General features: G+C 39.3%; 3 protein-coding genes across 3 annotated transcripts; all 3 read right to left on the bottom strand.

Moving 5' to 3' along the window:
• Window positions 1-760: 760 nt before the first annotated feature.
• Window positions 761-5,325, bottom strand: ifi35 (interferon-induced protein 35). The gene is made up of 10 exons (XM_033643931.2): window positions 5,209-5,325; window positions 4,840-4,866; window positions 4,253-4,333; window positions 3,865-4,023; window positions 3,158-3,274; window positions 2,934-3,078; window positions 2,619-2,728; window positions 2,344-2,527; window positions 2,086-2,195; window positions 761-1,987 (listed from the first exon to the last, which is right to left on the bottom strand). Exons 2-10 carry the CDS (start codon window positions 4,852-4,854, stop codon window positions 1,781-1,783), a joined length of 1,128 nt encoding a protein of 375 aa, XP_033499822.2. The 5' UTR covers window positions 4,855-4,866; window positions 5,209-5,325; the 3' UTR covers window positions 761-1,780.
• Window positions 5,326-9,225: 3,900 nt separating this feature from the next.
• Window positions 9,226-13,493, bottom strand: rpl27 (ribosomal protein L27). Its single transcript, XM_033643956.1, has 5 exons — window positions 13,392-13,493; window positions 12,777-12,859; window positions 12,207-12,376; window positions 9,742-9,852; window positions 9,226-9,311 (listed from the first exon to the last, which is right to left on the bottom strand). Exons 2-5 carry the CDS (start codon window positions 12,855-12,857, stop codon window positions 9,263-9,265), a joined length of 411 nt encoding a protein of 136 aa, XP_033499847.1. The 5' UTR covers window positions 12,858-12,859; window positions 13,392-13,493; the 3' UTR covers window positions 9,226-9,262.
• A 1,277-nt stretch (window positions 13,494-14,770) lies between these two features.
• On the bottom strand, window positions 14,771-21,162 carry rundc1 (RUN domain containing 1). Its single transcript, XM_033643758.2, has 5 exons — window positions 20,612-21,162; window positions 19,098-19,256; window positions 17,634-17,832; window positions 17,390-17,485; window positions 14,771-17,235 (listed from the first exon to the last, which is right to left on the bottom strand). The coding sequence occupies exons 1-5, from the start codon at window positions 21,002-21,004 to the stop codon at window positions 16,373-16,375; spliced, it is 1,710 nt and encodes a 569-aa protein (XP_033499649.1). The 5' UTR covers window positions 21,005-21,162; the 3' UTR covers window positions 14,771-16,372.
• Between the last annotated feature and the right edge of the window lie 617 nt (window positions 21,163-21,779).

Genomic DNA, 21,779 nt, shown 5'->3' with positions numbered 1-21,779 from the left:
GTGCATTTCATACTTACACCTTTCCAGTTTCACATAAGAATCTTTACCTGAAATTCAAACCTTCAAACCTCAAGACTTTATTTACCCATAGCAAATAATTTTTCAACTTTTTGGGAAATGCATATATTCTTTCTCTTGCTTAGATTAGGTAGTAGTTAGATGAGAAGATAAAAACCATTCTACCAGATATATATGAAGCTACAGCCAGCAACAAGTTAGCTTAGCTTAGCATACAGAGTGGAAACAGCTAGCCTTGCTCTGTCACATTTTAAAAAAATCCACCAGCAGCTCTAAAGCTCAATAATATGTTATATCTAACATATATCTGCATATAGTACATGCAAAAACACTAGTGTACAAGTGACAATTGGCCTTTTTACAGGAGTGTTCTGCACTGAACGCTTTTTTGGCATTAACTTTCTGGTGTCTCTGTTTGCAAGTTGCCTGGCAAATTGTCAGTTTTACACTTTGGCTTTTGTATGGACTTAACAAATGAGATGTAATGTGTTAATCAGTGAGCTTTAGAAGTGCTGCTGTAAGCATTTCTTTACCCTTTGGACAGAACTAGCTATTCCCAGTCAACAGTCGTGCTAAGCTACGCTAGCCATCTGCTAACTGGTTAGCATCATCTCTCCACAACAAACTGTGTGAGCTATATTTCACAAAAAAATAATTTCATTGAGCCAAAATAGACAAAGTAATAATGTGTTACAGCAGGATGTTTATATCTTTATGTAATAAGACTGCTGAGATAGAGATGCCTTGTTGATTAATGGGTTTATTTCATTATTAATTACAATGTATTTCTCATCACCATTCATTTATATCTTTAAGTAACTAGGCAAAAAAGATTAAATACTTTGTGTATGAATGTAGAACACTTTAGAGATAGAGATTGTGAAGATGATGTCACAATGTGTTCACTTTTTTGAGATGTGGCGCCATCTTGTGGGGACACACTGTTGACCTGTGCCTGCCACAGTGGTGAAGCAATGTATTTAGACAAACTACATATGATATAACATCATAGATCCATATGACTTAGCAGCCCAAGGCTGGATTACAGACCCCAATCTCCATTTACACACCCAGACATTATAAACCATCTCGTTTTTGGACTTTGGACTTTGTCAGACTTTGGACTGGCATACATTTTGGGCAACTGAGAAAACTGCCTCAAAGATGATGCCTCCGTCCTACACAGTGTGATGTACCTTCACATTCCTTACAGTAACACGAATCAGAGATTTTGTTCAAGAATAAAATGACCGGCAGGTTTATTGATGCCAAAAAACATCCCAAGATAAGAAGTTAAAAAAATACTTCAACCACAAAATGACCTTTTGTTTGTCAGTTAGTCTGTGTTACCTTGAATTAATGAGGAAAACTCCCAAAAAGATTCCTTCTACATGAATTTCAGGGTCTGCTTTCCGTTTACAATCTCTCACACAACTCAAGCAGTATAATCCAGTCATATGACCAGTACTTGTGAAACACATGTATATGCTAAAATTTCACAATATAAAATGCTTCCACATATGAGAAGCGCCCTGAGCATGCCTGGACACTCGTGCATTTGGGCTCAGCTTGTGCAGAGACAAAACACGTGTGTAACTGATACACAAACTGTCATTGTGTGGTTGAAGTATTTCTTTAATTACACTGACTTCCATTACAAAAGATGTGAGAACAGAATATAAGACTAAAACAAATGCAGGGCTAATGCTGTCTTTACATCACAGGATCTCACCCTGAACCTGAGAGGTGACAAATGTACATCCTACTCCTCCTCTCTGTCTGTGGAGACGCCCTCAAACAGGGCCCAGGTGTTCTGACCTAATGGGTTGTAGAGGAAGGCTTCGATCTCTCCTCCACCGTTGCCGCTTTTCTGGAAGTGGATTTCCAGCAGATCCTGCAGGGTCTCCTGCTCCATGATGGCGGGGATTCCCGTCAGCAGCACCGTCCGAGGACACACCGACATCTTGGTCTGGAAGGGAAAGGGGAAACAATACTATTAGAAGTCCAACATTTTGAAAGATAGTGGTGACATCGGAACTCTCTTCTTTTCTTCTAACAAATGCTCACCTTTAAGTTTGTAATCTTTCCGTTGAGAAAAGGAGTCACCCTCACTCTGTGCCTCTTCTTTTGTGATAGCTCCACATCGTGATGCTCTTTATCTGTCAAACCTCTGGCAACTGATAGTAGAAAAGAACATAAAAAACACATGATGATCTTATAGATTAGGATGCATTGCTGTAGATTAAACTACCCAACAGTACATAAAGGAGCTAAAATTAGCACAACCATAAACATCTAAGATATTAAGAACAGAAGCTTGCTTACTGTCATTTCTCACAAATGTGAGGACCACAGTCCCAGAGTCAGGCAGCAGTTCACATCTGTCCACCTCTCCGCCCCCGTGTTTAGTCTTGGAGAAGTGGATCTCCAGCTTGTTCAGCAGCGTCTCGGTCTCCATCTCAGGCAGGTTTGAGATTAATATCTGCTGAGGATTCACCTCTGTGTCTATCTGCAGGACAGACGGGCACAGATCACTCACAGGAAATGATATTGATAATGTTCACAGCTCAATGACGAGTAAAGGACGCTCTCTGTTGTACCTCCACCAGCCTGGGCAGCATGAGCTGAACTGGCCTGGCCTCCACAGTGATGGTGCACTCTGCTCCCAGGTCCACCTGATGCTTCTGCATGTCCAGGATCTTTCTGGCCACTGATGATGGAGAGAACACAGGGGTTATATCAGCACTACCAGCCTAACGTAATAAAACATGGCAGTATTTTCCATTCAGATAATTCACTGGGAACGAGCATTAAAAAGCTAGAAGGGTTATCTTGCCTCAAAAACACACTGATTCTTTCTCTGACAAGTGCAGATGAATGAAAACACACTTTTGGCAGCTTGAAGCCAAACTCACCCACTTGTTCCTCAAATGTAATCAGTGCCGTCCCGCCCTCCATCGGGTAAACTATATGTGGCTTCATTTCAAATGTTTGTGCACTGGCTCCATTTCCTGTTTCCCCAGTGAAGACGACCTTCTTCTCTGGTACAGCAGTGAACACCTGAAATCAAATGTGACAGGTTTACTGGACGTGTCATGGGCTGACTGCAGGTGTCAGCTTGTTGATTTAATAAACATACATCAGTTTGCTGCTTCAGGTGACTGTGTCTGGCCGCCTCCTCCTTCAGAGCTTCCTCCACTTTTTGGATATCCTTCATCAGTTCGCCCTCCTCCTGCATCATCAAGTTCAGCTTAGCCTGCAAGAGAGAAGAACTTAAGCTTCAACGATGTACTGAGGAAAAGCAACCTGGCATTACCTCAAAATCACAATTTGTTAAAGGGATACTGGATTTTCAACCAGCTTTGTGTCATAACTATTTGGGCAGTATGTGTAAATGAATTATGGTAAACTTTCCTCTATCTTACCCATACCCACATCTCACTGCTCATCTCTCAGCTCAAATCTGGTGAAATGCAATGGGCTGTTGCCCAAACTGCAGATTGTACTTCCTCATTTTTGTACTTCCACCGGAACAAAAGTATAGAAGCGGATCGATTGCCGTACTTGTGTTTTCTGATGGGTAGTTTAATTTATAAAAAACATCATATTGTTCGAGCTCTTCTTATGTCTGTGTGCAAACATTAACGAATGTAACTAAAGCTGTCGGATAAATGTAGTGTATCAGCACAAAAGACTCAAGTAAAGTAACTTAAATTTGTACTTGTGTAGAGTACTTGAGTAATGCACTTAGATACATTTCCACCAGTGCTGCAGAGTGAAGCTCAAACATTCATGTCACTTAACAATAACAGAAAAAAAATCAATTTGACGGTTAAACTAGCATACCTTTTCATTTCTAATCTGCTCTTCATATCGGTGCTCGTCTACTTTCAGATCCTGGGTAAGTTTGACACAGCGCAGCTTGCACTTGTCCGTCATTGCCCGGCTGTCATCCCTGGAGGTGGTCAGCTCCTTCTGCTCCTGGATCAGCTGTTCGTATTTTTTCTGGGAACACAATAAGCTGCGTTCACTAACATTTTCCCTTTAAATTTCCCTTCTTTAAGTTATCTTCAGGTTTATTTAATGCATTCTATTTTTCATATCTTATGTGCTGCTCCATGCATAGAAATCTTTTACTCATTCAACCACAGGGTAAAGTATATTTTATGTTAAAACAATAAGAACACACTGCAAGCTGCACTTTAATACTGATAAATGTTGAGTTTCAGTGCACCTTGTAGTTGGTGATTAAAGCCTTGATTCCCTCCAAGGTGTCCTCGGATGGTTGTGGTTGCTCCACCACAAGAGAGAACTCCTGAAACACAAGACACAATAAACATACACCTCATATTTGTTTATATTAATATTATTGATCCACAAGAGTGTGTAAGGCAGTGGAGACATTTTATGAGGATGAGTTTAATAATCTTACAAGTGACAGCAGCATTGTAATCAGTGGTGGAAAATAATTAAGTCGACTAAATTCATACACAATGTATTTTACTTTCATAATATAAAATGTAATATTCTGAAATGGGCCATTCTATTTACTGAGTATTTTGATGCTAATAATTTTGTACTTTCACTTTTTGAATGCAGCTCTTATTCTTGTAAGAGTATCACTTGAACTGTAGTATATCTGCTTGTACTTAAAGATCTGAGTACTGGTTCCACCACTGATCACAATAATGTGATCAAATGCAAAACACAGCAGGAATGTCTCAGTGATGCTGAGAACAACAGGTCAGCCCACAGAGATAATGTTTGTCACACGAACATTACAGATACATGAAAACATGAGGAAGCAGAATGACGTCTCACCTCATCTGAAGACATAGTCAGAGTAATCTGAAACGAGTCACAAAATATTAGACTACACTTCTTACATGCTGTCGGTCACAATCAGTGTATATTAACACAATGCCTGACAAAACAGTGTGTGTCACTGAGGACAATCACTGTTAAACTATAAACGTATCGATACTCTGTAGGCCCTGCTGTCACATAAACAAACGTCAGTCTCAACAACACTTAAAATATCTTTAAATACGTGAGAATAACTTTAAATACGTCACATTCAACAAAACTTCTGACGTCTACAAACTGTCTAGATATCGTTGTATTGATGTATTGAACCAAACTTAACACATTTTTAGGTTTTATTAATAAGCAGTTGGTGAGACAACCTACCTTAAGTCGACGATCTGTGCTGTGAAGTCACGTTCATTCTTTCAGTTTCTCTTTCCCAGCTTCAGAGAGAAACCGTGAACGCGTCTGGTTTCTCCATCAGAGGGCGCTGCAGCCGTGTGCTGCATTCAGGTGCTCTCGGAGAGATTGGTCATTTTCATTACAAGCGCAAAGCACCGCAAGTGAAAAGTACAAATATTAGCATTGAGCTAATGCAACTTAATTTAGATAAATGTGAAATATTAATGTTACATGACTATCCCTTGCGGCCATTATATAACACCAGGATTAAGAAGGAGGTGAAACTGCTCATAAATGGCCCAAGGAACGTGAAAAAGAGCTCAAGGCGTCAACCTGGCCTCTAAATTGCCCAGATCCAAATCTGGTCAAACATCTGTGGGATGTGTTGTTACCCCACCTCAGAACTCACAGGACTCAAAAGATCTGAAGCCAACACATTTGTGCCAGACACTATAGGACACCCCTCAGAGGTCCAATGTCCATGCACTGACAGGTCCGAGCCAAGTCCAGTCCAAGGAGGACCCACTGTGGATCGGGGGTACCTCTGGGGTACCAGCACGTCCCTCAGATGTTCCATCAGATAGGGATCTGGGGAATTTAGAGGACAGGTTAATGCCTTGAGCTCTTTGTCCCGATCTTCGGGTCATTCCTGAGCAACTTTTGTGGTGTGGCAGGGTGCACTGTCCTGCTCGGGTGGGTGTTGCGCGTCAAGTAGCATCCACATGAGTGCCAGGACCCAAGGTTTCCCAATGGAATATTGCACTGTAACAAGATGATCAATTGTTATCCACTTCACCCACCAATGGTTTTAATGTTTTGGCTGATCGGTGTATATCAGCGAGAATGACTAAATCAATAAATAATGACAATTTCAAATTCATATAGAAAATAATTGTCAGTAGCTACATAAGGAAGAATGACATGGTGAAAAACTATGAAGAAGGAGGTGCAAATGTCATTGATTTTGATTCCATGATTGGTGTCCTGAAGTTGGAATGTATCTGTTATCAATAATAGTTACTCCTTTTGTTTTATTGTCCCCAATGTGAGCTTAAAAAATGGGAGGAATAGACTTCTTGCTACGTTGTGATTAGGTCCTTGGAAACTGATAATAAACATAATTTCACACCACACAGCACTAGCAGATACATACTGCTCAGTGGAAAACCTGTGTAGAGGAATGGAGTTCCAAAGGGATTTGTGCTGTTAATGGAAATGTGTTACAGCATGAGGACTCCAAGAGAAATTCCAACTCCAGTGTTTTGTTAAGGACTATATTAGACTGATAAAAGCCACACTACTCTCTCTGAGATCAGAGGTCAAAGGGGACATTCTGTACTCTGAGGTCTCTGGGTTGAGACAGCTTTGCATCGAAGGACTTGACTTCCGTGACAATAAATGTAATAACATCAATATTATAACCTTTCTGTTTTCCCAAACCCAGTAAGAAGGAATTATATTCTTACCGGATTTGATGTTGAAAAGGTTTAGTAAATGAGGAAAAGATATATCTCATTTCCACTTCATCCTATAAGGTGAAAGAGGTGACTTTGAAAATCTTAAACGAAATTTATCCCAAAAACAAAATCTTAAGATTAAGATTTAATTGTGATGCCAATAACTGTACATTTTGTAACATGGAAGTTAAAAATTGGTAATGTGTGTTTTTTATTGTGATGCAGTGCGATCCCTCTGGAGGGATATGCAGTGTTGGCTACAGTCCAGGGAGACTGGTATGTCACCTTTGACAGGGGAGACAATCGAATTTGGTGTTTGCATTGAAAAAAAGGATATGGACTTTGTTCTTCATATTGTTTTATTACTGGGGAAGTTTTTTATTCATAAATGTAGATACTTTAGACTGAACCCTGTCTGAACCATTGGAAGAATGAGTTAAAAAAACTTGTTAAAGACAAGAAGTCTTCAACTGTTTCCATCACTATATATTCTCAAATTAATTTGAGATAGCCCTGTTTCTGTGTTATTTGTATGTATGTTATGTTTAGTTATTTTCTTTTATTATTCGATTTTCGTAGTTTCATATAGATCACTTTTCTTGGCTCAACCTAACGCAGATGAAAGCTGAGCTACAGGACTTGGAAATGTTTGTATCTGTTAAACTCAGTAAAGTTTCAAAAAAAAAAAAAGTACTCAGCATGCAGAATGGCCTTTTTCGGGAAAAATAAACATTTGGTTATGGGATTATATTTACTGATGCACTTTAATGTTGCCGCTGGCAAAGGTGGAGCTAATTTTAATTACTTTATTTGCTATATACTGCAAGGGTAATGATTATATTTTGTATTATCGATCAGAATTTGCAAAGTAAATAAAGATATTAAATAAATGTAGTGGAGCATAAAGTACAATATTGGCTTTTAAAATGCAGTGGTGTTTAAGTATAAAAGAGCATTTAATGGAAATACGTAACTGAAAGTACCTCAAAATTGGTTTCAGTACTTGTAAATTCATAACCTGAAAATAAAAAGTTACTTAAGTTGTCACAAGAATGTTGCCCAGTAGAGTAAAAGCATTAAGTAGCATAAAATATGAATACCCTAGTCAAGTACCTTAAAACTAAACTATAGTTAATATGCTTGGTTACTCTCCACCACTGCTTATATATATATTAACACCACAGAAGCACAGGCAGTAGTTGTATGAAGCACCACTTGCAGTAATCATCACACAACACAAGTTAGTTTAAAGAGAGCAACCATGTTACACAAAACACAAAATACATCCTCTGCTTTCATATTTGATGCTGGACCAAAAATAATCTAGAAGTACTGCTGTTCCATCTGCTGGTCAGGTTGCAGTTTACACGCATGTCCGTCCAGACTCGTGTTATATGTAGTGAAGGCTCTGAAAGAATTTTAAGGTTATAAGTATTTGCTTCTTCAACTCAAAAATGTTTAAAAGAAAACGCTTGTGGGGTTTTGCTAAGGAACTGCAGGGACTATTTATTGTGATATCGTTACATTATTACTGAGAAACTAAGAGTTTCATATGTAATCAGTGCTTTTTTCAAGTCAACTGCTTCGTGCTAGTCTAATTCAAATACCACACTAATTTTTGTCCACTTAAAAGTTCAACCTAACATAGTCAAGTCAGCCGTAGACCTAAAATTAATCATTAGATGTCTCAAATAAGGTGCCAACTTAACTCATAGGCTTGAGTAATTTTTAAGAAAAATGTTCTGCTTTGTTTATTCCTCAATGACTATTGGGACAACACAAAACATTTGAGGACGTATTCTTTTTTTAAAAAACTATTTTGATGTTTTATAGACCAACTATTGGATTAATTGAGAAAACAGTCAACAGATTAATCAGCAATGTAATAATCATTAGTTTCAGCCCTAAAGTAAGGTTTAAGTTTGCAGCAACTTTTTATTTTATTGAGGATGAACTATTAAGGTCCACTAAGTATTACCATTTGATTTGCTTACACAACCTGATTTACAACTGCTTAATTAAAAAAATATGGATGCTTTAAAAGGTGTCAAACAAAGAAGGGCTGTGCGCACATCCAAAGACCGTATTTTGCCTGATGAAGACCCGATAGGGTCCAAAGCTTGCAGCTTTGAGCCAAATAAAAGCGGGAGCTTAAACTCAGTGTGCGGACACTTTCCTTCTTGTTTGCTTTAAAAAGGTGGAAATGTATTTCTTCCAATACAACAAGTATTTCATGTCAATACATTCTGTGAGAGAAAAGGTTGAAATCCGATGCCATCAGTGGTCAGTTTGACTTTCATATTCATATATTAAACAGCAAAGATTGTTTTAAATCGTATGATGGAACCTTTTGAAAGCATTAAGTAAATCCATTTTAAAGGATTTTCACAAGTATTGTGGGAACTGGACCAATTATCCATCTGAATCTACAGATCATCACAACCTCTGTCTTTACCTGACTGGGAAACTTGGCAGAAATGGTAAAAATAATTCAATGGACAAAACAAAAAAAAAAAAGTCAATAAAGAGTCAAAAGTCAAAATCCATTTTTAAACATTTATTTGTGAAACCGAGTAAAGTTAGAATCTGAGCTTCTGGAAGAACCACTTGTTCTTGCCCGTCTTGTACCTGAAAACAGAACAAACACACATTTAGCACGTTTGCTCTGATAACACATCACAGACCTGAGGAGTGAATCTGCTGATACGTGACCACAGTTGGCTGCATCAAACCTGGGACAACTTATCTAAACTAGAATCTTACGATTTATAAATCACACTGCAGCCACTGGAAGGATTTTTGATCCAATTTCTGATGTTTGTTATCAGGATTATTATATGTATTCACAAAACACATGATTGTATAAGTGACAGACATTTATCCATCCTACAAAGAATGAACAGCATGTGGTGAAGGCAATATCTCTGGTTTAATTCTGGATGCTACAAGTGACACCGTTCTGCCATTATGTGTCTGAACGGCCTCTGGAGGTCCAGTCAGAACACGTCTATATGATGCACACTGAACTTGAGAATCCAACAGAGCTACACGGACTCACCTCTCCTCAAACTTGACCTTGGCCTCCCGCCTGGCTTTGCGCTTGAGAGCAGGATCCCTGAAGACATCCTTGTTGACAACAGTTTTGTCCAGAGGAATATCCACAGAGTATCTGAGGGAAAACGGAATGCAACAATGAAAAAGGTTGTTTAATCAGGGGACAATTTATAGAGCAGAAGGTTCTGCACAAGTACACAACTGAGCAAAAGAAACTTAGTTTCTCACACAAGAGCAGCTGGAAGGCACCTTAAGACGATAAGCGTAACATATCACTGCTAAGATTTTTATCAGGTGTCCTACGTGACAAAAAGTTAATCAGATAATAAACCTGCTCATCAAATCTGTGTGCGTTTGAGTCCACATCTAGCACACGCAGAGGAATCTAACTTGAAGTGACAGAACTTGAAGTTATGCAGCTCAGTAAGGAGCAACATTTTAGGTATAATACACTTTAAAGATTTGGGCATTTTTGTTCTTATTGATAAGACAGCTGGACAGACAAGAAAGGTGGGAGAGAGAGAAGGGGAATAATACGCAGCAAAGGGCCACAGTTTGAATTGAACCTGGGCTTCTGCAAAGGACTCAGTCTATATATGGCACACACTCTACCAGGTGAGCTAGGTCATAATGGGCAATAGTCACTCTAAACTCTGTCTCTGTTCTTTAAGAGGTTTTCTAACCAAATGTCATATTCAACATTGCGCCAAAATGACATCCAATGTCCAAGTAATTAAGATTTTATTTTCTTACAAAGGCATCATTATTTACTTTAAATTGCATCTCATTTCATATTACAATCTCATTTATAAACCAAACAACAGTTAATCAATCAAATATGACAACAAAACTAAACTAATTCTCGCATCTGACTAACAGCAAACCTGCTTCCAGGGGTGAGCACGATGATTTTCAGGGAATCAACAATATCTGAAAGAGTGCTTCACACTCCTTTTAGAAGGATAAACATTGAATATCATTCTAATAATTGTTTCACAGCTATCATAAAGTAAATGTAAAAGTTATGGTCTCAGGTTTACATGTCAGGACGCAAATTGCCAATTGTGTTTGGACTATCACATATGTTTGTAATGATGCTTTAATTAAATCAAAACTGGTATGTCTGATACTGCGAATAAAATACTGAGTAGCCAGTGATGCTAAAATGAGGAAGTTTGAGGAGCAAGGATGTGGCCCACAGACGCAACAGAAAGACCAGAATGGATGTAGATAAACACATGATAGCTGTGACATAAGTTTAAGTTTTTCATTTTAACTTTATATCAACAAAAGTATTGCAAAGCAGGAGGAGCTGCCAGTTTCTGAAGTTATTTTCCCCTTATTTTTAAATTTTTCATTAAATGATATTTTCAGTGTTCCTGAAGAACAGAACAAAGGCATCTCCAGGTTAATTCAGCAGAATATAGGTTTATTATGGATCTCAGTTCTAGTTCTGAGAACTTTTTTGTTCCTCAGTTTTTTATGACAGTCTGCTCTGAATACAACACTAGTCATGAGCCTAGACTGCAGAAGAGGCAGCCCATCAGAGGCGTGAATCAGTACTGTAGCAAATTCAGAATGCTTTGTCATTGTGGTTGAGAACAAAACACCTCTTCATCGTCTCAGACTTGATAGAAATTAGTGACTAATCCAAAAGTTTTCATGTTTTATTATGTTTCTACAAAGTGGGACCTTTACCTTACCATTTAAGTTTTAATGCATTTTCATGTACAAAATTTCAAAACTTTTCCATGACATTTCATGGACCCATAATAAATTCTTGCCCTGCATTTTTTTCAAACATATCAAATTCAAACTCTATTCAAAAGTAATTTCAGTTAGCTGGCATACATGAGGGGAGAGACAGAATGGGAGGAGAAAATGAATATGTATGTAATGTTAAACAAATTGTCACACATCGACGCATGTTAAAGCCACATTACGTCAACAGCTTCAGGAAATAAGTTTGCCATCAAGTTACATTACATTAAGTTATTCATGGAAAATTACTGGAACAACTCAATTATGCACAGCAAAATTCCATGACTCAAAACTTTCAATGATTTTTACTAATGGGAAATGTGATTGTGAAATTCCATGATGTTTCCAGGTTTGTCATGACCATGGGAACCCTGACTGCTAAGTTCATCACGTAAGCAAAATACACCTAGGGAGCAGTGGTTGACTTCTCTCCTTGTGTTTTTATGCCCACAGGCTTGTACCTTTGACTTGTTAATCAAAGCACCAAATACACTCCAACACAGCTGCTCATCTTTCACACAGATGATTTCACAAGGGGACAGTTTCATGTTCACCTCAACACTTTAAGTGCATCGCTTACTCCAAAGGAAATACTTTACTTATTGTTGGAAAATAAATGTTTTAAGTTGCTACAGCACATCAGTAAAACAAGTAAGTAAAACAATGCAGTATCCTATCACAGGAAAAAAGTATAAATGGGACACTGACCTGGTGGGCATGAGGTGGTTGTAGTTGAACACCTTGACAAAGGCCTTGATCTTGGACCTCTTGGCAATCTTCTTCTTGCCCATGGTCGTGGTCACTTTACGGGGATAGCGGTCGATGCCTGCGACCAGAGCGTGGCTGTAAGGACGGTCAGTTGTGCCATCATCAATGTTCTGCAGAGACGTTAAACAAAGGACTGTGTTATAGGACAGACACTGACCATGGACAATAAACAGCAGTGCTGCTTTGAAACATTCCAGCAATTTCAAGCATTTGAATTTTGCAAAATTATTCACCGTTTCAAGTCGTGTGACAACTCTGGATCAGCTTAATGAGCCAAGTGTGTATACATACAGGAAATATGGCTCAGGTTTTAACATGAGGTAGGTGGACGTGACAGTGTGTGTAAATAGGCAGTGACACCATTACAGGAGAACATGGCAGCCTTGGTATTGACTGATCTGTATAATTATTATATGTCCACTCTGAACGTGTACATATTAAAAAACATCTGTTGGTGTTTGCATACCCAGTGAGTTGCAGATAACATCCATCCAGAGCCATGTTTCCTACCTTGACGATGACAGCTTTGCGCCCGGCGTAGCGTCCAGCTAGGACCATCACCACCTTCCCAGGCTTCATGAACTTGCCCATTTCTGTGACGAAGAATACACAGTCAAACTCCTGTGTCACCGCAGCACATTCATCACTTCACAAGCAACATCACTGATGGGAACATGACCAAGCCAAACACTAAAACGTGAGTTTCCGGCTAGCTGTTACTGCACAGTTAGCCGGCTAAGTTAGCATTAGCATCCAGCTAGGGAACGACTATCAGAGAGTTTCCAGTGCTTTAAACACTTATTTCACTTTTAAATACTCCATGGATATTGTTAGAGATGATGAGGTTATTTTAAATCTTAGCGGCACACGAGGCAGTCTGAACATATAAAAGCAGGCGCTTTAACAGGCGGTTCCAATGGAAACTGCCATGTTGAAATGAGCGCTACGGAGACGAAGCGGTGTAATAAATGATCATTTTCCTGCTATGTCAATTTAAATACACGAAAATAACAGACTCATCTTAACGTAATGAGTGATTATGATATATGTTGGATGATAAAAACTATTAAATTGATCAGATTTGGAGCGATGGTTGAAGATTGTTTGGAGGTAAATTTCACTCACTGATGCTGTTCTACGGCCACCGCTAGCAGGAAAGGAAGTTGAGAAGGTTTTTGTGACCTTTGACACTACCCATCTGCTACGTCACTTCCGGGTGTGAATTTCTGACCGAAGAGAGTCCTCATTGTGTTATTTATTTAAAAAATAAAAAGTATCACACATCCCTTATCCGCTAAAATGTTCTTAAGAAGACTTTATAAAAATATTTATGTATTTAAATTTTTGTTTGAAGTATGAGATAATTTCCTTGAGTAGAAGTAGCAATACCTCAAGTAACATTTCTCCACTACAAGTAAAAATACTGCATTCAAACTTTTAATAAAGGCAGACGTGAAAGAAGTGCTGGAAGGAGTAAATCTTGTACTTAGGTAAAAGTAACCTCAGTGTAGAAATACTCTATAAGAAGTAAAGGCTCTGCATTTAAAATTTTAACATTATTATAGATACTTGACTTGGCCTAGGACTTTTTTAATTTGTTTTTTTACAATGTTTTAATTGATCTACCTTTTTACTGTGTGCTGTGGCACTTTGAGAAATTTTTTTTTTCTAAATAAAAAGTGCTTTATAAATTAAATTTATTATTATTATTATTATTATTACTTAAAGTGCCTAATTCTAATTTATCTGCTGGATCCCCAGGGAATCAAGAAAGTTTCATCATAACCTATAAAATTACACCATCAATTATTCAATGATTATATTTTATATTATTAATTTGAATTTGCGAAGTAACTAAATCATTTAATTTATTTATGAAGAAATAATATCAGGACAATTAGGACAAATAGCATCCCTGAAATACCTCCTGGCATAAAAATAAATTATTTTCACAGCAAAAGAAAACTACTCCATGAGGAAGATTTGTGTGAAACTTCAATTCAGAGGCAGAAAACATGACTTGTTTTATATAGGTTTGTTACTCCACACAAACATATTTTGACTAGAGACTGCATGTGATTTTTGTAAAGATTGTAAAGATAAAAAAGACACAAAACTTTTTTACAACTGTTCATACACATTATGGACGATGCTAGAGGATTATTTCCCTCAGTAAACATACCATACAATTTTTAAAGATGCTACAAATGTTATTTCATATTATAAAGACAATAACCAGAAAAACAATAACCTTACTAATTTATTTTGATAAATTTTAAATCAAAAAGTCCAAGTTTTCAGAATCTCTCCAATCTTAGAGATGGCTACTATGTTTTCATTTATTATAATCAGTGTATAAGTATTTTTCATTGAACTAATGCAATGAATGTGTTATGAAATGCGTGGAAAAAATTGCTTTGCCATTACAAAGAAATAAAAAAAAATATGTGTAAAGTTGCTTTCTTTAAAACTGAGATAACAAAGACTCATAAGCAGCACAGTGGTTCATCTACTGTGTTTAATTTTTATTTTATTTTTTACAGCTGAAGGTATGCATTAAACATGATAAAAAACAAAGCGACAAAAAAAACCTGACAATTCATATCTCCCAATATATTATTTATGATTAAAGGTTCAAATAAAAATAACATAAATAGCACAATTTAAATGATTCAGTGTGTCTAGAGTTCCGAGCTACTTCAACAAAGTGTTCTGATATGTTACCTACTTCACGGGTGAGCTAAAATATGCTATGCAATAAATAAATGTCTCTTCACATAAATCACAATATAACAGCTGAACAAAATACAACAAAAATGGGGAAAACAGGAGGCTAAATATAGCGTTGTATTTAACAGACACAGTCTTCATTTACACAGTAAAATAAATGCTAAAAATGTGTCTGCGGGTGCACTCAAGTCACAAAGTGCACAGGTTTTTATCTCAGGATATACAAACACAGATATTTTATCAGCACGCTGATTCTCAGAGGTTTGATACGTACATGTGGGCCCAGGAACACTGGCGCTTTAATCCCATAAACAGCAGGGAGACATACAGCAGATATAAACTAAACTTCAGTTTAATAGCATCTATGGTTTGTACATTCAGTTTTTAAGGATATGATTCGTGCAACTCAGCTGTCTCAGGATGATAAAAACTAATTTCTCTGAAAAACAGGAAACAAAACTAAACCTGTCGTGTTAAATACGGGATGTAAGCCATTACATCATTCTTATACAATATCACTGTCATTTCAATTTGAACTACACCTGGAATAGGAGAAAAGCAGCAGTTCATACAGGGTCTAACACACCTGAAACACAGCGTGCAAGAAGTGATAACAGCTTCAGTTTTTAAATGGAGTTGCTGAGAGCTGCGTATTTGTAGACGTTACACATTAACTGTAGTAAGTAATGTTTGAGGGGTGCATCACGGTGGAGACGTTTTTCATTTCAAGTTGACCTGAGTGCTTTGTGATCAACCAATCTGCTACACATTATTTACTGCCAAAATCATGAAAGCCATAACAGAGGTCACTGTACTTTGTCACTGTAAACGATGAACCAATACATCACAAGCTCTGGTTACTGTGTAGACGCCACAGTATCAAGTTTCTGCTCACTGTTTTTCTTCCTGGAATGTCTCTGTGGTAGCCACACGTTACAGTACTGATTACTGTACAAATCCAACCTCTCTCTTTGCTGCATAGGTTAGGACACTATCATGTACACAGGGGAATGATACAGTAGTATGAGCACAGGTTGCAAAGGTCAGGAAGGCTTCACTAAAGATGAGGTAATCTCAATCTTCTCTCTAAGGCATGTTTACAGTACCAGAAGCGTTGTCATCTTGACATTTTGGCATCTTAAACATAGTGGGATATACTGATTATGGTTGCTCATGGCTGAAGCTCACACAACATAATCATCCATGCATGTACTGCAGACATCACACACTTGCACTTTACTTAAGATGGGTGGCTACTTAAATAACCTTTAGAAGGTTTCATACTTGAAGCACAAAGTCATGCTTTTGGTCCTGAATGCTAGCTAAGAGCAGTGTAGCTGATGAAATACTTGATTTTTGAGCTTAGTGTTGGCTGCTCAGAAAGCATCCTTAATGTTTTTCAGCTGCCGGACAGCCAGGTCCACTGGGAGGTTGAATTTGAGGTGGCTGATGCGGCCCAGGATTCGCAGGGCTCCTTCAAAGCCGGTCTGGGCCATGTAGCTCCAGGCCTGGTAGTGCGGGTGTATCAGAGTCCCAGACTTACACAGCAGGTTGAGCCATGACACCAGCCGCTGCTCGTTCAGAGCCATGCACACCAGCGCTTTGAACTCTGTGTCTGGTCCTCGTTTGTAGCGTCCGTGCTCCTTCAGCACTGTGTGAATGGCCCACAGCAGAGACTGTTTAGGGGTGATGGTCACCGGGCCGCCGCCTACAGGCAGGCTGAAGGACTGTGAAAGCTGGCGGGCTGGCGTCTCTACGAAGGCCTTTCCGTTTTTGGAGTGGTAGAATTTAACAAAGAGTTCCCATGGGTGCATGGTCTGTGGGGCTGGTCTGTAAGGCAGCAGGCAGGAGATGGGTGCCAGCACCAGGCTCATGGTCTGGGAGGGGGAGAAGAGCCCGTGAGCCAACAAGTCTTTCAGAGCGATCGCCAGCTCCTTCCTCACAGATGCTGTCAGCTCGTCTCGAGGTCCCAGCGCAGAGTTGCTGGTGTAGTTGACGACATGTTCGAGGGAGGGCTGTCTGCATGACGCCAGCACTCGCACCTTGTCAACAGCTGTCTCCAGGTGCTGCAGCAATGGCCCGTAGTCTTGCCCCGATGACTCCTGAGACCACATGTTCTGAGGAACATGGCCGGGTGCGCAGCCAAATTGGCTCGCAGCAAAGATCTGCAGCACAGCGAGGGCCTTCTGGATCAGCTGCAGGCCGGTCTCTCGCATCTTCTGGGCCTGCTCTGGGTCCACTGCAGCGAGGGGTGAAAAACCAGAAGAATATACTTAGACTGGACAGATGAAGTCAGATCTTAAGGTTGGTTGTCCCAACTGATCAGTCATCTACTGGCTTTATTATTACAAACAGTAAATGGCAACTGCAGTTTGACAAACCGACTGACTGACCTTTCTTCTTCGCTCCTGGAGTTCTGGCATTGGTCCCTGCTGCTTGTGGCTGCTGGCTGTGTCCACCGTCTGATAAAAGAGGGTTCCCCACTTCATCTTTTGGACGAAAACACAAAGTCATTAAACCCAATTTTAAAAAAACAACAGATAAACAGTAAAATGAAAACAAATGAGCAGGCACTGCAATAAAACAGGAAATTCCCCTCCCATTGAATGACAACTTGAACCATATCTGAGACTGTACCTTGGATGAAGTTGATGAACATCTCCAGGTCCCTGATCTGAGTCTTGAGCTGATCCACCAGCTGCTCCTTCACCCTGGCTGGGTTCACTATCTGAGCAATGGCAGCGTCCACTCTCTGTCTCAGCTCCTCGGGAGACAAGTTCCCAATGTCCTCGTTCAGGTTAACATCCAGCTTTTTGATCAACTCGTCAATGATGACCTGGAAAATGTGAGACAAAATGATGGTTAAAGAACAGACTTATTGTAGGCTGTTACACTGTTTCCCTCAGCTGCAGAGTCGCAAATCTCAAATCACATTCATCAGAGGTTGATTGATCATTGATCTTCAGAGGATGAATTGCAGTAACTTTCATCTCCAGACTTTTCATCTAACGCCACCATGAGGGCAAGTATTTTCTTTGCCTAGCTGGATGTTGTGTTTGGTGCTAATTAGAAAATGTTACCATGCCAACACGCTGAACTAAAATGGTGGACACGGTAAACATTATAGCTGTGGCACATTAGCATGTTAGCATGCCGCCTTTAGCATTTAGCTCAAAGCACTGCTGTACATGAGTAAAACCTCACAGAGCACAGAGCTGCTAGCATGGCTGTTCATCTGAACTTTTTTAAAAGGAAAGGAGAAATAATACAAAAATAAAAACAGATTCTGGATTGGCCACAATGCATTTGGATAAGCTTTTCGAATAAATTCTCTGTATGAAAAACACTAAAGCCTGCAGCATTTTAAGAACAGACTGACCTGTTACACCTGATCTGAAACAGATAAACACCCTATTATGTGCTTAACATAACTGACGGGCACGTCAGTTAACACAAGATTACAGATTAACCTTACACCCAACCTTACATTTTCTCTAAAATAACAAGCAATTAGTAAACATGAGGACTGACGGCTAATCAGACAACCTGTAGCCGATATGCAGTGGTGGAATGTAACTCAGTATGTTTGCTCAAGTACTGTGCTTAAGTAGTTTTGGGGTACTTGTACTTGAGTTTTTCTATTTTATGCTTCCTTATACTTCTACTCCACTACATTTTGAAAGCCAATATTGCATTTTTTTATCCACCACATTTATTTGACATTAGCTATGATTTAAGTTACAGATGTAGAGTATTAACATAAACTATAAATCAACTACTAATTATGATATATCGTTATAGATTGAGATACCCGCAGTAAAGTAGTTGAAATGAGCTCCACGTTTACCAGCTGCAACATTAAAGTGATAAACATATTAATGCATCAATGATTATAATCCAGTAATACTTTTACTTAAGTAAGTATTTTGAATGCAGGACTTTTACTTCCAGAGTATGTTTACTCTGTGGTATGACTATTTTTACTCAAGTAAAAGATCTGAGCACTTCTTCCACCACTGCCAATACGACACATCACCATGTGACAGGACTGAGCCCAGCTCCAGTGGTGAGTATTTAATCAGTACATTTCCACAATCCCACCTTCTGTCTCTCCATGACGACAGACTGCGGCAGCGAGTCGTAGCTGCCCTCCTGATAGGCGAAGCGCTCCAGATCATCCAGCTGTGTCTTCAGTTGGAAAATGAGATCCTTCTGTTTTTCCCGCTGAGCCTCCAGGCGTTCCCTCTTCTCCCTCTCACTCTGACAGGAGAGACACACACACAATTATTAGAATTTTTACAGACAGAGAGTTGAGTGGCGACAATAACACACTGAACTAGTTCACTAGATCTTTAGCAGCGTGGAAGTTCTGCTAGTGATACCAATTATGATATAACCTGGCACAGGTGGGATTTGTGCTGCAGTTTCTCATATTAGTCTTACATGTCTCACATTTGCACAAAAATACACAAACCAAACTCTCAAAGAAACATTGGGTATCATACTCACCAGATCCCCCTGCAAGTAAAGCATGTAACAGGGGAGAAATGACATAAAAAAACCTTTAGGTTGAGGAATATGGTGAGCAATAACTCCAAACAATTATAACATGAGGCCCAGGGTTCGCTTCAGTTAAGACTAAATGTAAAGAGGCAGGGAGTAAACAATGGTAGGGAAAAAGCAGGTTGCTTCAACGCTGTTGTGTACACAGAGACCTTTATTAAACAGATAGTCATCTGCTGGAGGCATTTTCATTTTGTCGGCAGTGTCGTGTGAGTCAACACAAAAGCAACATTTTCCAACAGAGATAAGAGATCAATGGGAACACGTTAGAGGTGGGCGCAGCAGCCTCGAGTGTGACGCAACACGCATGCTTTAATCTGTTTTAATCAGGAACCTCACAGCCACTGAGGTGAATAACTTCAGTTTATGTGACCAGGCTTAACACCACAGAGATTCGCTGTGCCTGTGTGTCTATATGCATTTATATTAGTACAGAGTGTCCATCTCTGTGTCCAGTTGTGGATAAGTGCGTGTTTGAGTGTTGAATATCTCTGCGAATCCTTTTTATTATTTATTATTTATTGATTATTACTGGTTTAAACATTGCAAATGTTCTGTCCAACTAAAAGTTTAAATCCCAAAAATATGCAGTTATCGGTCATGTCAGACTGTTGAAAGTAGGGAATATTATGCACGTTTGCCTCAAAAACATCATCAATTTATAGATTATCAGAACAGTTGTTGAGTATTTTTCTGTCAGGGAACTAATCAATTCACAATAATAATTTCAGCTTAACGGTCACACACGCTCTCTCTCTCTCTCTCCCTCTCTCTCTCACACACACACACACACTTTACAGCTTCTTTGTAGAGACTAAAACACCTGTGGTCATGGATAGAAATCCCTCACTACAGTCCTAAATACTCTATAGGCCTTTATGTAATGGGAATATCTAAGATAGGAGTAACTATTACAAGGGATATTCTGTTTTTTCAATGGCTTGTTTTGACACCTGTCACCTTTTCATAGCATGCACTCAGAGTGTGTGACAGAGTGTGTAACATCATGGTGGTTCTATGTTGTGGTATCAAACCATGAGCAGAAGCCTCACCGAGTTCTCCAGCTGCTTGGCATCCTGAGCCCGGCAGCCCACCACATGCGGGCAGCCCCTGAAGGCGAACTCCTCCAGCTCGGCCAGCATCCTCTCCTTCTCCTCGGTCTGGGCGTGAACTATCTGCTTCAGTCGAAACTGAACCTGGGCAAAGTGTGAGGTGAGGGCGAGGAGGGAGGAGTTCAGCAGCTCCTGCTCCTCTTTCAGTTTCTCCAGCCTAGCGGCCATGTCCTCCTCGGTGGCCGAGGACGAGCCTCTCTGTTTCCGTTGGCCAGCGCTCCCACTCCTGCTCTCATCCTCGGGGCTGGCCACAGCGCCTACCGGTGCCCACCGCTCCCCTGCGCCGGCGAGGACAGCCTCGCTATCCGAGGCTGACAGCTCCTCTGTGGACATTCTGGGTGACGGAGTTTACTCCAGCTGTTTAACTACGTCTCCAGTTTAGTAACAGTCTGTTCTTGACGCTCTGTTTTCTGGTGTTGCGCAGACAACAACAAGGATCAGCACCGGAGAAACAGGTGTATCGCCATCTTGGGAAGGATGATTCATACGTCAAAGGGAGATACGTCAAGCATACTGGAGAATACCGGAAGTGTTGCACGTCTGGCTTCAAAATAAAAGTCATAACAGTGACTCAAACGTTCAAATCAAAAATTGACACTTTGAAGAAGTTGAAAAATCACTGAAATTGTATTATCATTATAATTATTATTATAATTATTATCATTATCGTCACTATAATTGTAATTATTATTATTATTAAAAAGTACAAGTAAATAATAAATGCGAAATGTTAGTGAAGCGAAAGTAAGTTACAGAACAATAATCAGTGTTGGGCAGTATAGGCTATCTATCACTTTTTCCTGTAACGATTCTGTAATATAGTTGTAAAATTTCAGTAATGATATTACTGAAATTCAAATATCATCAAATAACTTGTTACAACGTTACTTTTATCACACCACCATTAACTCAAAATACAACAATCACAGTATGCAATTACCAAATTTGTGGGGTGTGATGGAAAATTAAGATAACGAGCGGTGTAACGAATTACTGTTGGCAGGGAGAAATAAGTAATGATATTTCTTTTGAAAAGAGAAATGAGTAATGAATTACATTTTTAGAGTAACGAGACCAACACTGACTATAATCAAAACAATTATTTAGT

The sequence above is a fragment of the Epinephelus lanceolatus genome, chromosome 18 (genome assembly GCF_041903045.1).
Source record: "Epinephelus lanceolatus isolate andai-2023 chromosome 18, ASM4190304v1, whole genome shotgun sequence".
Classification (NCBI taxonomy): domain Eukaryota; kingdom Metazoa; phylum Chordata; class Actinopteri; order Perciformes; family Serranidae; genus Epinephelus; species Epinephelus lanceolatus.
Note: the sequence above shows the minus strand (reverse complement) of the source record. Positions and strands in the feature narration are given on the sequence as shown.

What these genes read in the sequence shown, in the direction of transcription:
- ifi35 (XM_033643931.2), bottom strand. An exon ending in TGCTGCCCAGGCTGGTGGAG is followed by an intron (nt 2,528 to 2,618) that starts GTACAACAGAGA and finishes TCTGTCCTGCAG; the next exon opens with ATAGACACAGAGGTGAATCC. An exon ending in CACATTTGTGAGAAATGACA is followed by an intron (nt 2,196 to 2,343) that starts GTAAGCAAGCTT and finishes TTCTACTATCAG; the next exon opens with TTGCCAGAGGTTTGACAGAT.
- rpl27 (XM_033643956.1), bottom strand. Translation starts at nt 12,857, where the DNA reads ATGGGCAAGTTCATGAAGCCTGGGAAGGTGGTGATGGTCCTAGCTGGA. An exon ending in AACCACCTCATGCCCACCAG is followed by an intron (nt 9,853 to 12,206) that starts GTCAGTGTCCCA and finishes GTTTTCCCTCAG; the next exon opens with ATACTCTGTGGATATTCCTC. An exon ending in AAGGTCAAGTTTGAGGAGAG is followed by an intron (nt 9,312 to 9,741) that starts GTGAGTCCGTGT and finishes TTCTGTTTTCAG; the next exon opens with GTACAAGACGGGCAAGAACA.
- rundc1 (XM_033643758.2), bottom strand. Translation starts at nt 21,004, where the DNA reads ATGTCCACAGAGGAGCTGTCAGCCTCGGATAGCGAGGCTGTCCTCGCC. An exon ending in CCAAGCAGCTGGAGAACTCG is followed by an intron (nt 19,257 to 20,611) that starts GTGAGGCTTCTG and finishes CTCTCCTGTCAG; the next exon opens with AGTGAGAGGGAGAAGAGGGA. An exon ending in TCCAGGAGCGAAGAAGAAAG is followed by an intron (nt 17,236 to 17,389) that starts GTCAGTCAGTCG and finishes CCCTCGCTGCAG; the next exon opens with TGGACCCAGAGCAGGCCCAG.